This window comes from Cloeon dipterum, chromosome 1 (genome assembly GCF_949628265.1).
Source record: "Cloeon dipterum chromosome 1, ieCloDipt1.1, whole genome shotgun sequence".
NCBI lineage: Eukaryota > Metazoa > Arthropoda > Insecta > Ephemeroptera > Baetidae > Cloeon > Cloeon dipterum.
This window is the reverse complement of record NC_088786.1, coordinates 26,032,053-26,045,409: the sequence shown is the minus strand read 5'-3', so window position 1 is coordinate 26,045,409 and position 13,357 is coordinate 26,032,053. Positions and strand designations below refer to the sequence as shown.

Below are 13,357 nucleotides of genomic sequence, written 5' to 3'. Positions count from 1 at the left end.
TGAAATGATCCGCGAACAAATGCTCCGAAGAATTCACACTCTAATTGCTGCAACGTATTATAATTATGTTTTACACACGTTACGTGGATGGAGAAGTAGGCGCTGCAGGTCGATTCACGTTTATTTCAGTGTGAAAAGCTGAAGCAGAGATGAAGTAAAAAAATCGAACAAAGGACAACTGCTAGAGAGCTCCTGCTTCTTCGAGATGGAGGTGAAATTGTACTTTTACTGCTGCTCAATCGTGACGGAATGATAGCAAAATAAAAAAAGAGCAAGCTCCGCATGACGGCTAGACTCTGCGCATAATCTCCGCCCTCGTGATCTAGAAACGCTTTCTCCAATATAGGTTAATGCATTCTATAGCAGCTCTTTAATTAGCCATCAGAACAAACACGCGCGCTACACCATTCAAATTGGATCAAATTGAAAGAGACGTGCGAAAAATTCTCTCCGCGGTGTGTTTGTTCATTTAGTTATGACGAGATATGCATGGGAATGCTGCCGCACAACAAACCAACCACGATTTCATTTCATTGTTACTGCCTTTGATAAAGTGGGTCTAATTAAGTCCACGTTTCCTCTTGCTAGTCGGTCGCATTCTTGCGGAGCCTAGAGCGGAGATATGTATTCGCGAAGGCGTCTCACTGGTCCAGATTTTGCGTTATTTCGCAAAAAATACTTCTTAGAATTTCCCAACAACGTCTCAAATTCTTCTCCTACGGATACCATAACTTTTGTTTCTATTAATTCCCAGCTATTCCATGCGAGAGTATAATTAGAAGCAATAAATTCTTAATGACCAATCTAAAGTGCTGCGTCTCTCACCGCATTCAATTGAGATATGACTGCTTCAATATTTATTATGCTCTTCCTAGTCTAATGAAAACAAAGTTCAAAGACTTAAGCTACGTAGACGCACAAAGGTAGAGCCGTAATATTCAACAATGGTCTATTAAGCATTACTCTCTCTCTCTCTCGGATGGAAGGCAAAAAAGGGATCAGATTCGGTGCGCTCCATTGAGAATTGGTCGGTCGGTCGCCGTTCTGGGCGCGGCGTTTGCTATTAAACTTTCTCCTCTCGCGCGCGCACACACGATCGTAATAATATTCCGTGAGCTTTGTTAATAAATAGCACTCGGCGTGTCTTTCACTGTCCGCTGGCCGGTCGGGCCTGGCTGGCTGGCTGGGCGGGCGGCCGGGCGGGAGGACGGGGGCGGCAGAAATCGCAGCGGCCGAGTGAGAGTTAGTAGTTGTTGCGTATCTCGCTCGCAGCAAAATGCAGCGCAGCACGTGCATCTGAAAGTGATTTGCTCCAATTTCGACTGCGATAATTTCCATTCGATCTCCAATATGAAATGGCAAAAATCTTTGCGCAGGCCATTAATCACGTTTCGAGAGAGTTTTCCTAACATACGCGCGTGACTGACAGCACTTTTATGTGTTAAGCTAAAAAGATGCTTCATCACCGTTTTGAATAAAGCAGTGAATCAACGGCCTCTGATAATTATGTTATGATTTCATTTATTAAGCATCCAATCTCTTGCAGCTCATCCACTACTGATGAGCGGCATTTAGTAAGCAAATCTGCTACAAATTGCACAAGCTGCATGCTACGAAATAAAGGCTGCATTCCTCATTAAAAATTTCAAAGACCCCGCTTCAGATAAAAATCAGTTGAGATTGATTGGGTGTAACACGAAGTTGTCCTCTATTCACACAAATCCTGACAGATTTTGTGATTACCCCAGTAAATACGTCTGCAGCTGAGCCTGTGAAATAATTTTGCTGGCCAACGCCCTGAGGGCAATACCGGTGTCAACTTACCTTGACTGGAAAAATAAAACTGCCGCGCATAAAAAGTGACTTACCCTTTCCTCTTATTTTTTTCTCACAGCAACCGGACAGAGCCGGCAGGGTGGGACGTGTTTCGCGTGCTACCCCCTGAGGCCGAGAGCATCTCAACTGCAAATCAACAGTTCCTGGAGACAACCATCAAAGTCATCAAAGTGATAGTTTACCTTGTGACCTTCATCATCGTCCTCACTGCCGGCGTCATCGCTAAGGGCTCTGTCCTTTTCATGACATCGCAGCTCAGGCCCGACAAAACCATTCCATACTGCAACGTCGAAGTTGGTGAGTGCCACCTTACTTTTTTGAAAAAAAGGGGATCAAAACTTACAAGGAATATCTCAACCAGACATACTTAACTATAGGTTGGAGAATAGGGAGATTAAATTGAATTATTAAAAAATTATAGAGCTATAATTATTTTTACAAATTTTTAGCTAACACGCTATCTTATTTTCCCACCTCAAAAATTCGCATATCTATAAGATATTCTTCGTCCAATTGAAATTATATTTCTCATTCGGCCTTCAAGGAATAAAATGGTAAAGCGGAAAATTAATCTTTTGCAGGACGCCAGAAGACTTTCACAGTGTCCGTGCCAGAAGAGGAAAGGGTTGCCTGGGCGTGGTGCATTTTCTTCGCTTACATTGTCCCTGAGGTGAGAAGCCGAGTACACAACATATTTTGTGTTCGCTGATCGAATCGGCGGCCTTGTGGCGTGGTCGATTCAGCAATTTCGCTAATCAAACCCTGATACCCTATTATTCATTTTTCTGCGCGTTACTCACGCGATCTGACATTTCAAATAATCGAGCTGAGTTTGGTTGTTGCATCAGGTGGGAACTTTCATTCGCTCCGTACGAATCTGCTTCTTCAAGTCATGGCACAGGCCGCCAAGCATCGACTTTTTAATAATTTTCTTCGCCGAAACTTGCCATACGGTCGGCCTGGCGCTGCTCATGTTCGCCGTCCTCCCTGACCTGGACGTTGTCAAAGGTGCCATGCTCACCAACTGCATGTGCATTGTACCAGGAATTTTCGGTAAGAGTTATGCTTTGTTATAAATTTAAAAAACTCGAGTGCGTAAAAACAACACACTTGAATTGAGTTTTATAAAGGCAAGATTCGAATGAATTTTTGTGGTATATAATTTAAACTTTTTTTTTAAATATGGCAGCTTTCCAATTTATATTTCTTCACACAGGAATGCTGTCAAGAAACAACAAAGAGTCGAAGCGTTTTGCTAAAGTAATCGTCGACATGTTGGCTATCGCGGCGCAAATCACTGGCTTGGTTGTTTGGCCGCTTGTTGAGGGTGAAAAGAAGCCCGGCGTGTGGCTCATTCCCGCCTCGGCTTTCCTCACATCCGTTGGTTGGTGGGAAAACTACGTCAGCCAACGATCACCTTTAGGTAATTAGCGAGTCCATTGGAGAATTTGGACAAAAAGTATATAATCCAATTTTTTATGACAGCTTTCGTCAAGGCGCTCGGCAGAGTGAAGGAGAGAATGGAGAGGACTCGCTATTTCACCTACATTTTCATGTCGGTTTGGAAAGGTGTCACCTTTTTCTGCTCAATGCTGTTAGTTCTGCACATGAGGGGCCAGTCGGTGCCCAATTTCTTGGCCATGTTCAACACTGGATTCTCCGAGCACAAAATCACAATCAATGAGGTTAGCAAAATTACAATTAGCAAAACCACGCACCTGCCTACGCTTAATTCGATTTTCGAACCGAATCGAGCGTTCACAGTTGTGATATTTTTAACCTGTCGTGAATGAGAATGAGAGTAAATGTCTCTGCGTTTGCGGTGTCGCGCGACCGCAAGGAGCCATACAGTTCTCGCCACCGCTGACGGATCTGATGTCAACTGTTTGCTTTGCTTCTCAGGTACGACCCTCGTCAACCTCAACTCTGTCTGACCTCGCCAATGCCATACCCACCGGGGAGACGACTGAAATCGACGCTGCCTACAACACAGCCTTTTACGTGCTGCTCATTCAAATCTGCGCTGCCTACATCTGCTACATTTTTGGTGCGTTCGCTAATTAGTCCACGACCGCATAGATCATTAATTTGATTTATCTTGCGACGATGACTAAACAATGACGCAATTTATTTTTTTAATTAAAATATATTCGCGATTTTAGGCAAGTTCGCGTGCAAAATCATGATTCAAGGCTTCAGCTACGCTTTCCCAGTGAATTTGACCATTCCCGTGACAATTTCCCTACTCATCGCCGCGTGCGGACTCAGGAATGGTGACCCTTGCTTCTTCCACAACTCGATTCCTGATTACCTGTTCTTCGATTCGCCTCCAGTTTATTTCCTCAATGATTTCATCACAGGAGAGGTACTCAATCTCCTTTTAATTTGTCTTTCATAATTAATTTGAGTTTTTCCTAGCACGCTTGGGTTTGGCTGCTCTGGCTTTTGTCACAAACGTGGATCACTCTGCACATTTGGACACCAAAATGTGAGCGTTTGGCGGCAACTGAAAAATTGTTTGTCAACCCCATGTACGATTCGTTGCTCATCGACCAGTCCATGGGTCTGAACAGGCGCAGGGACGGAGAAGATGATGTGAAAACTGAGGTAAAATGATTAAATATTAGTTTACCGTATTTACTAAAATATCGCAATTTTTTAGGATCTTGCTGACATCCATAAGGAGGGCATGGACGAGTATTACGAAACCATCTCCGTGCAAACTGAAGGCAGTAGCTCGACGCCAGGAAAACAAGTCAAATCGTCAGACAGCATCACCAGAATTTACGCTTGCGCCACAATGTGGCACGAGACGAAAGAGGAGATGATGGAGATGCTCAAGTCAATCATACGTCTTGATGAGGATCAGTCAGCCCGGCGAGTCGCCCAGAAGTACTTGAGGATCGTTGACCCTGACTACTACGAGTTTGAAAGTAATTTTCTCGTTCGCGTTACGGGGCTTTAAACTAATTAATGCTTGGTCAACAGCTCATATTTTCTTCGATGACGCCTTTGAAATCAGCGACGAAAATGACGACGATAACGTTGTAAACCGATTCGTGAAAATGCTAATTGAAACGATTGATGAAGCGGCTACGCACGTGCACGAAACCACCATCAGAATCAAGCCGCCCAAGAGAATTCCAGCTCCTTATGGTGGAAGGCTCGTGTGGACCCTACCTGGCAAGACAAAAATGATCGCTCATCTGAAGGACAAGGGCAAAATTAGGCACAGAAAACGCTGGAGCCAGGTAACTAATATAAATATTATTAAATTAACTGCAAATTTTAAATGTTTTCCGAAATTCAGGTCATGTACATGTACTATCTGCTTGGACACCGTTTGATGGAGCTGCCCATCTCCGTCGACCGCAAGGAAGTCATGGCTGAAAACACCTATTTGCTCACCCTGGACGGAGATATTGATTTCCAGCCCACTGCTGTCCAACTGCTCGTTGATTTAATGAAGAAAAATCGCAACCTGGGAGCTGCCTGCGGTCGTATTCACCCCGTCGGCTCAGGCAAGTAACTTATCTTAAAACTCGAATTGAGCTAAACCATTTCTCCAAATTCAGGTCCAATGGTGTGGTACCAGATGTTCGAGTACGCTATCGGCCATTGGCTGCAAAAGGCTACTGAGCACATGATCGGGTGCGTCCTTTGTAGTCCTGGATGTTTCTCGTTGTTCAGAGGAAAGGCTTTGATGGACGACAACGTGATGAGACGGTACACGCAGAGGTCCGACGAGGCTCGTCACTACGTGCAGTACGATCAAGGTATTTGAGGGATTTTTTCACAATAAGTCGCTCTCACTTGGCCACCTTTGCAGGGGAGGATCGTTGGTTGTGTACGCTGCTGCTGCAGAGAGGCTACCGTGTGGAGTATTCAGCTGCCAGCGACGCTTACACACATTGCCCCGAAGGCTTCAACGAGTTCTACCAACAGCGTCGTCGGTGGGTGCCGTCGACAATGGCCAACATCATGGATTTGCTCGGAGACTACAAGAAAACCATCAAGGTCAACGACAACATTTCGATGCCATACATCGGGTATCAGGTACACTAGTCAAAATTTCATATAGGGGAAAACAATATGACGAGTTAAAATTTTTTTAGATGATGTTGATGGGTGGCACTATTCTTGGTCCTGGAACGATTTTCCTTATGTTGGTGGGTGCTTTTGTGGCCGCCTTCAAGATTGACAACTGGACCAGTTTCACTTACAACATCGTTCCCATCCTCTTCTTTATGTTGATCTGCTTCACGACAAAATCAGAAATTCAGGTAACTTAAAAATGGTTAATTTTTATTTCTTTTAGTAATTAATTAAACTTCAGCTGTTATTCGCGCAAATATTATCGACTGCATACGCGTTGATCATGATGGCCGTGATCGTCGGTACAGCCCTCCAGTTGGGCGAGGACGGCATCGGCTCACCTTCAGCTATTTTCTTGATAGCAATGACGGGCTCGTTCTTAATAGCAGCGTTCTTGCATCCGCAAGAATTTTGGTGTATCGTTCCCGGAATCATTTACCTGCTCTCCATTCCCTCCATGTACTTGCTTCTGATCCTGTACTCCATCATCAATCTCAACGTCGTCTCGTGGGGAACACGAGAAGTTCAAACCAAGAAAACGAAAAAGGTAAAATAATTGGAAGAAAAGAAAATATTTAAATAATAACTTTAAATTTAAAGGAAATGGAGCAAGACAAGAAAGATGCTGAGGAGGCAAAGAAAAAGGCGAAAAATAACTCCCTGCTTGGATTCCTCGGCAAGGGCAACGGATCAGGCGACTCGGATGAAGGCGCCTTTGAGTTCTCTATGGCAGGCCTGTTCAAAATCATCCTCTGCCAGCACCCCGCCAACGATAGTGAAAGGCAGCAGCTCTCCCGCATCGCCGAGTCGCTTGAAACGCTCAGCAAGCGCTTGGAAAACATTGAACGGTTAGTATGGCGATAGCTGCTTAGGTTATGCACCACGCGCAACACGCGAGGCGAGCAGGTTGCCTACCTTCTCTCCTTAACGCATAATATTTCTAATTGATGAGCTAAAAAAATTAAATTCCTATATAGGGTTGTTGATCCGCACAACATGCACGGAACTAGACGCAGGTCAATCAGCAGATGTGAGGGCAGTCACCGTGGAGCATTGACCGAGGACAAGGCTGAGGAAGACCAGAGCCGCTCGGAAGATGAGGAAGAATCAGAAGGCACTGGAGGTGCGCGAATTTTCCCCAAATTTCCATGCAATATCTAAAATATGAACACTTTTTCAGAGCCGAGGCAAAAGAGAGACGATCTGGTCAATCCATACTGGATGGAAGATCCTGATCTGAAACACGGTGAAGTTGATTTTATGTCAAAAGCCGAAGAGACTTTCTGGAAAGACCTCATTGCAAAATATCTTTACCCGATTGATGCAAACAAGGAGGAGCAGGTCAGCACATTAATTAAAGAAATCACTATGTTTGCGTGTGTATTTGTGTTCACTATTTGGTTCTCAAGTATCAAATTATCCGTTTCGTGTCTTTGTTTCCGATTGCCATTTGCTTCTAAATTTCCAAAATTATTTCAATTTTTTTTCGAAATTGAAAATCTTGTGTGTGAATGTTGTGTAAATTGTCTTATAAAAGGCACACCCAACTTCTGGTTCCTGGAAAAGGGATTTATAACTATGATAACAGGAAATTTCAAAGGATTTAAAATATATGTGGTTTATTATTTGGTGAGCAATAAAAGTTGCTCGGTGGAAGATCTTATAACAAATTTTGGGATAAATCATTTGTAAATATTAAAGTGTACATACTATGGAAAACATTTAAACGAAAAGAGTAAAAATGAAGCAATGGAAGCTTACTGGGTTCTCTATAATTGTAATCTTTTCTAGTTTTAGCGACAGATATCGACGTTGGTTGATTTAGAAAAAAAATCACTGGTGGTACACAAATTGTGTACACACAAATTGCGTACAATTTTATGAACCTCGTCAATGTTTGTCATGGTGTACAGAAAAATAATTCAATTTCTGAATTAATTTTCCGTCTCTGGTACTTTTCTATCATACCACACTAAGTTTCTCCTTTTTACTATGTTTTGTTTCTCTCTTATGTTTATCCAGGCGAGAATTGCTAGTGATTTGATTGAACTTCGAAATCAGTCGGTGTTTGCTTTCTTTGTGATCAATGCACTCTTTGTATTGATTGTTTTCTTAATGCAATTGAACAAAGACACTCTGCACTTTAACTGGCCCTTTGGAGTGAAGACTAACATTTCATATGATGAAGTCTCTCAAGAGGTGAGTCTAATCAGTCTTTTCTTTATTTTCTACCACCAACAGGTTAGAATTGCTCGAGATCTGATTGAGCTCCGAAACAAGTCGGTGTTTGCGTTCTTCATGTTCAATGCATTGTTCGTCCTCATAGTGTTCCTCCTACAACTTAATAAAGATCAAATTCACGTTGACTGGCCGTTGGGTGTAAAAACCAACGTAACATTCAATGAGGAAACTAAAGAGGTAACATTACATTTTTGCAAAAAAGAAGCGTCAAAAACGCAGAAGAGATGGATAAGTATTGAATTTCTTGGAAAAAAAAACGAACAAAACATAACTCGCCTTCAGTGGGCTAAAACTTTAAATAAAAATAGAATGAAAAAAATCTGAGAGCTTCCGCATGCAAAGGAAAAAAATATAAATATATTAAGTAAACAAAATATGTCAAAATAATCATTATTTTGAAATTAAATAGCCAATCGACATAAATGAAATATGAGAAGCTCATCCTATTCAAACCATTTCAGAATATTAATTCTTTTTTTTAAATCTGTAGGTTCACGTATCTAAGGAATATTTGCAACTCGAGCCTATTGGTCTCGTGTTCGTCTTCTTCTTCGCTTTGATCCTGGTTATCCAGTTCTTGGCCATGTTGTTCCATCGTTTCGGAACCATTTCGCACATTCTGGCCTCGACAGAGCTCAACTGGTACTGCAACAAAAAGGTGCGAGTCTTTAGCCCAGCCTGAGGAGACCACTCTAACGGGAATTAATTTCCATTATCAGGTTGATGACACCTCTACCGACGCATTAGTAGACCGGCACGCCCTCGATTTTGTGCGGCATATGCAAAAATTACGAGGGCTGGACAACGACCAGGACAACGATGAGTCTTTGAACGACCCCGATAGGATCAGCCACAGACGCACCATTCACAACCTGGACAAGCACAGCCGCAAAAAGCAAGTTATCGGCACCCTGGATGTCGCGTTCAAAAAGCGATTCTTTGCTATTTCGGCAGAAAACGGCAAAGCTGAAGCAGGTAAATCATCATATAATATTTTATTAATTGATACAGAAAAGGCAACAGATAAAGCCAAAATCTGTTTTTGGTTTTTAATTTCCAATAAATATGAAAAAAATAAATTAAAACAATTTTGCAGCTGGAACGCCTGTGCTTGGCCTGAACCGCAAGATGATAAACCGCGAGGAAGCTCTGAAGGCGCTGGAAATCCGGCGCAACTCAGTCCTCGCTGAGAGACGCAAGTCGCAAATGAAGACCCTCGGTGCGTCGAAAGCGCCCTCCGAATACGGTGTGACTGGGGCTCAAGCGATGGCAGCCCCTCGCCACAGGGTCTCTGTGGCCTCCGGAGTCAGCCTCAAGGAAATGTTTGAGCCGCCGACTGGTTCGGTGAATCACGCTTACGAAGAGGAGCCCTCCAGCATGAACAACAATAGCTCAGTCAGATTGGCGAACATGCGGAGTAGCAATAGCAAGTGGAAGGCGCCGTCCGAGTCTTCCAGGAAAAATAGCAGAATGTGAGCGTGAGAATGAAGATCGACCAGATTCAGCATCTAATTTATGTTATTGAATTCAATGTCTGCCAATTTCATGTATATGTGTAAGGTGTAGTTGAGATTCACACAATGTAACAACACTTTTTTTGAGTATTTCCGTAATGCTTTCCTGTGCAAATCATTGTATCATGAAAACAAAACCTCTCATATAACTTAAATGTCTATAACTTGTAATGGTGTGCGTGCTTTTTCATAAATGTGGTAGCATTTTACGCGAATGAGATTATTATCGAGTTAAGTTCATGAATCGTGTGATGCTCTTGTATGAGGCGTAGAAAATATGAATTGAACATGGATTGTGATACAGAACTTGTACGATATTTTAAATTAATAAAATGCCGAACAAAAATATATTTCAAGCCAGTTTTTTACAAATATGTATACCCTTTATTGTCTCGTGAGACAACATCTTAAATCACTTTACGTTATTATCAACTTCTTTAAAAGCTTATTAATTGTCGGGGAAACATGTAACATTTCAATGACCTGGTGTAAACAGTGAGATTTTAATTTAATTCAAATTTAAATCTTAAAACTATCTCAAAACGGTGACAAAACAGAAGATAACATTTCAACAATAAAGAATTGAAAAAGGAAAATCTTCTTGCCTTTGTTACATAATGCTCCCATTTGAACTAAGGAAGCTAAAGATTAGGAATTTACATTCCGGCTCACTGATTGTTGCAGTATATTTTTGAATGCTAAGCAAATTTTTGAATATTATGTACTACATGTATTGTTTAGTATAATTAATGGTAATCCAACAAGTAACTCAACAAAAAGGCTAACCGAGTTTATGCTTTTGTTGAATCCTAATCTTTACTGGTCGAACTTTGCGAATTAAAATTCTTACAAAAATGCTCTACACTGTGCGAACAGGAAATCTGAAGATTTCTATCAAGACGGTAATATAAAGATCTTGCGGATTGCAAAACATTTTTTTTTCGTTAAATGATTCCACAGTTTGGGGATGATGAAGGAAGGCCAAGTTTTGCGCAGATAAAGGAGAGCCACAACTCTGAAAATATTTTCGAGGACTATGACTTTGAGCCGGACAACATGCTCCTAGGATCCCTGCCAGATCATGTACTGGTCGAATGGAAAAGACCCTGGGTGAGGGAGACATATCAGCTTCCACTTTGTACATGCGTTAAATTTTTTTAATTAAGCAATCTTAGTTTTTCTCACTAATTTTGGATGATCAATGAAAATTTTCCATAATTATTATAATAAATATCTAAATTATTCAACTGCACCAGTTGCGACAGATTTAGTTCTATCGCGAATGATTAATTTAATATTTGTGTATTTACCGTAAAATAAAAAGGAAATTACCAACAATCCAACATTCATCACCGAGGGCCTCAGTCGCATGGACATCAACCAGGGCCGCCTTGGCGACTGCTGGATGCTGGCAGCTTTGGCAGACCTCACCATGCGCCCCGACCTGATGAAACTGGTTGTCCCGGACGATAACCCTGAATTTACTGACGACGATTACTGCGGTGCCTTTCACATGAGGCACGGAGATTTAAATTTCACCTAAATATTTCTTATAATTAAGTGCCGGGCGCAGGTTTTGGTATCAAGGAGAGTGGCTCGATGTCACCGTGGACGACCGCCTGCCCACGTGCAATGGCAGACTGCTATACGTCAAGTCGACCAACCCTAATGAGTTTTGGCCTGCAATCCTTGAAAAAGCCTATGCAAAGTGGGTTAATTTCTCTTTCTTTGTTAAAATTGACTTTTTTTATTTAACTGCACAGGCTGTATGGGTCATATGCACACCTTCAGGGAGGGTTGATGGGGGAAGCCCTGCAGGACTTCACGGGTGGGGTGACTTCCAAAATCAACCATGCCGAGCACGAGCCATTGGAAACGTTTCTTCGAATTCTAGATGCACACAGGAACAACTCTTTCGTCGCAGCTGCGCTTATAGTGAGGAATGAAATACATCATGGACTGAGAATTTAATCATTGTTGCAGCGCTTCAACATGGATGACTCAGATAGACTGGCGAATGGCCTGGTGCCGGGTCATGCGTATAGCGTGATTAGAATCGAGTGGGTCCGTTTTAAGAATGATGATCAAGACCAGCCGACCGATATACCGCTCATTTGCCTGAGAAACCCTTGGGGCAGGGTCGAATGGAACGGAACGTGGAATGACAGGTCTCAAATAGCATTTTGTGAAAATTAAAACATGCTTTTTTATTTTTAGTAAATATTTTTCACGATTTTATAAATGTTACAGATTTTTCCGCTCAGGAACGCACTTGAAATTTAAAATTGTGTAGCATAATATTCTAAAATACGTTTTTTGAAACAGTTTTTATTGCTAATAGGTGTCCAATGTGGCAGAAAATATCTGAGAAGAGGAAGCAGGAGATCGGCTACCAAAGACAGGAGGATGGCGAATTTTGGCAGTCGTTTGCAGACTTTTATCGGTTATTCACCTTTACCGAAATCTGCATGTTTGCTGTGCCAGTTAATGAGCCCGGAGAGCATCAGGCGAACGACGGATCAAATTGGTTTGTCGAGAGCTACCACGGCAGCTGGACAAAGGGCCACAATGCCGGTGGCTGCCGTCTTTACCCAGGTGCGGATGTTGTACCATCGAACGACAGGTTCTAATGTAAATTTTCAGAAACCTTCTGGTGCAACCCGAAACACGGTTTCTCAGTGAACGGACGAAAAAAGCAACTCGTGCTAGTTTCGCTGCTGCACAAGCACCGCCGCCGCATGATGTGGAGAAACATCAATGCCAGTGCGCTTAAAATCGGGCTGTTTGTCTACAAGGTTTGAAAAGCTTTTAGCGTCTCTTTCACTAATCTGAGTAATTCGTTGAGATTAGACCAAGAACGTGCATCAGATGTTGGATAAGGAGTTTTTCACGTCAACCAGAGCGTACGCGTACACCGAGTTGTCCGTGATGCGAGAAAACGCGTTCCAGCTGCACGCCGAGCCAGGCAGCTACATCGTGGTGCCTTACACCCTGTGCCCTGACGAGGAAGGGGAATATCTTCTCAGGATCATGGTTAAGATCAACGATAGACGCCGAAGGTAAGATGCACTACTTAAATTTCCAGCAATTTCAGTTTTTGTGAAAACTATTAAAAATTTTGCAATAAATTAATAATTTAAAATAATATTTAATTAAATTAAAAATATACTTATATATCTAATATCTTAACTATTATGAATTGAAAATATTATTTTTTCACTTCAAAGAACAAACAAATATACCAAATTATATTTATTGCATTTTAGTTACTTTATAAACACTTGACAGCATTGGACACCAGATGAAGAAGCGCGTGGAGATGTATGCAAATCGCATTCCTAGAATGACAAAGGGCGAGTGCCTCGCGCAAATGGTCCAAATAGAGGAGATCGTGACGAAAACTATCACGGGAGCCGAGGATGGCCGCGGCCAAACGCTGTTGCCAGTTCAGAGAAGAGACAATGGCGAGGCCGTGCCTGGACCCAGCAAAAGGAAAAGACACCATTGATCTACAACCCAGACACTCATCTTGCATTTAAAAATTAAAAGTTTGAAGGAATAATTCTTAAGTTCCCAAAACAATATTGTCTAAAGCAATCGCCGCAATCCATTTTCACCTAAAGGCTTAATGCCACTTTTCCCACTGCGCCAAGTCGATTCAAACCTCATAG

At 42.2% G+C, this 13,357-nt stretch overlaps 3 protein-coding genes across 5 annotated transcripts in view; all 3 read left to right on the top strand.

The window, feature by feature from the left end:
* kkv (hyaluronan synthase-like protein kkv) overlaps positions 1 to 10,036 on the top strand; it is a 33,217-nt gene extending 23,181 nt beyond the window's left edge. Inside the window, exons 3-24 of one of the 3 annotated variants that reach the window (XM_065497098.1) lie at positions 1,895 to 2,133; positions 2,418 to 2,506; positions 2,685 to 2,889; positions 3,053 to 3,259; positions 3,322 to 3,521; positions 3,739 to 3,883; positions 3,999 to 4,201; positions 4,255 to 4,443; positions 4,499 to 4,769; positions 4,825 to 5,087; positions 5,147 to 5,357; positions 5,412 to 5,612; positions 5,666 to 5,892; positions 5,952 to 6,119; positions 6,173 to 6,478; positions 6,532 to 6,779; positions 6,909 to 7,054; positions 7,112 to 7,272; positions 8,173 to 8,349; positions 8,663 to 8,830; positions 8,892 to 9,147; positions 9,269 to 10,036. In XM_065497098.1, the coding sequence (XP_065353170.1) occupies positions 1,895 to 2,133; positions 2,418 to 2,506; positions 2,685 to 2,889; positions 3,053 to 3,259; positions 3,322 to 3,521; positions 3,739 to 3,883; positions 3,999 to 4,201; positions 4,255 to 4,443; positions 4,499 to 4,769; positions 4,825 to 5,087; positions 5,147 to 5,357; positions 5,412 to 5,612; positions 5,666 to 5,892; positions 5,952 to 6,119; positions 6,173 to 6,478; positions 6,532 to 6,779; positions 6,909 to 7,054; positions 7,112 to 7,272; positions 8,173 to 8,349; positions 8,663 to 8,830; positions 8,892 to 9,147; positions 9,269 to 9,648 (4,660 nt within the window). In that variant the 3' untranslated portion in view covers positions 9,649 to 10,036. Of the gene's footprint in view, positions 1 to 1,894; positions 2,134 to 2,417; positions 2,507 to 2,684; positions 2,890 to 3,052; positions 3,260 to 3,321; positions 3,522 to 3,738; positions 3,884 to 3,998; positions 4,202 to 4,254; positions 4,444 to 4,498; positions 4,770 to 4,824; positions 5,088 to 5,146; positions 5,358 to 5,411; positions 5,613 to 5,665; positions 5,893 to 5,951; positions 6,120 to 6,172; positions 6,479 to 6,531; positions 6,780 to 6,908; positions 7,055 to 7,111; positions 7,273 to 7,953; positions 8,831 to 8,891; positions 9,148 to 9,268 lie in introns of those variants that run through there. The other 2 variants (XM_065497097.1, XM_065497099.1) reach the window with 2 other exon arrangements.
* A 446-nt stretch (positions 10,037 to 10,482) lies between these two features.
* On the top strand, positions 10,483 to 11,244 carry LOC135934650 (calpain-9-like). The gene is made up of 3 exons (XM_065476558.1): positions 10,483 to 10,588; positions 10,647 to 10,796; positions 11,011 to 11,244. The coding sequence occupies exons 1-3, from the start codon at positions 10,541 to 10,543 to the stop codon at positions 11,227 to 11,229; spliced, it is 417 nt and encodes a 138-aa protein (XP_065332630.1). The 5' UTR covers positions 10,483 to 10,540; the 3' UTR covers positions 11,230 to 11,244.
* Positions 11,245 to 11,263: 19 nt separating this feature from the next.
* On the top strand, positions 11,264 to 13,236 carry LOC135934646 (calpain-9-like; the record flags this gene model as incomplete). The annotated part of the gene is made up of 7 exons (XM_065476551.1): positions 11,264 to 11,394; positions 11,450 to 11,621; positions 11,670 to 11,854; positions 12,028 to 12,281; positions 12,330 to 12,481; positions 12,537 to 12,745; positions 12,975 to 13,236. Coding segments are annotated over 7 exons (1,323 nt in total), but the record flags the coding sequence as incomplete, so codon positions are not given.
* Positions 13,237 to 13,357: the final 121 nt, after the last annotated feature.

Coding starts and splice junctions, on each gene's coding strand:
- LOC135934650 (XM_065476558.1), top strand. CDS start 10,541: ATGCTCTACACTGTGCGAACAGGAAATCTGAAGATTTCTATCAAGACG. Junction 10,589..10,646: donor TGAAGATTTCTATCAAGACG/GTAATATAAAGA, acceptor ATGATTCCACAG/TTTGGGGATGATGAAGGAAG. Junction 10,797..11,010: donor TCGAATGGAAAAGACCCTGG/GTGAGGGAGACA, acceptor TAAAATAAAAAG/GAAATTACCAACAATCCAAC.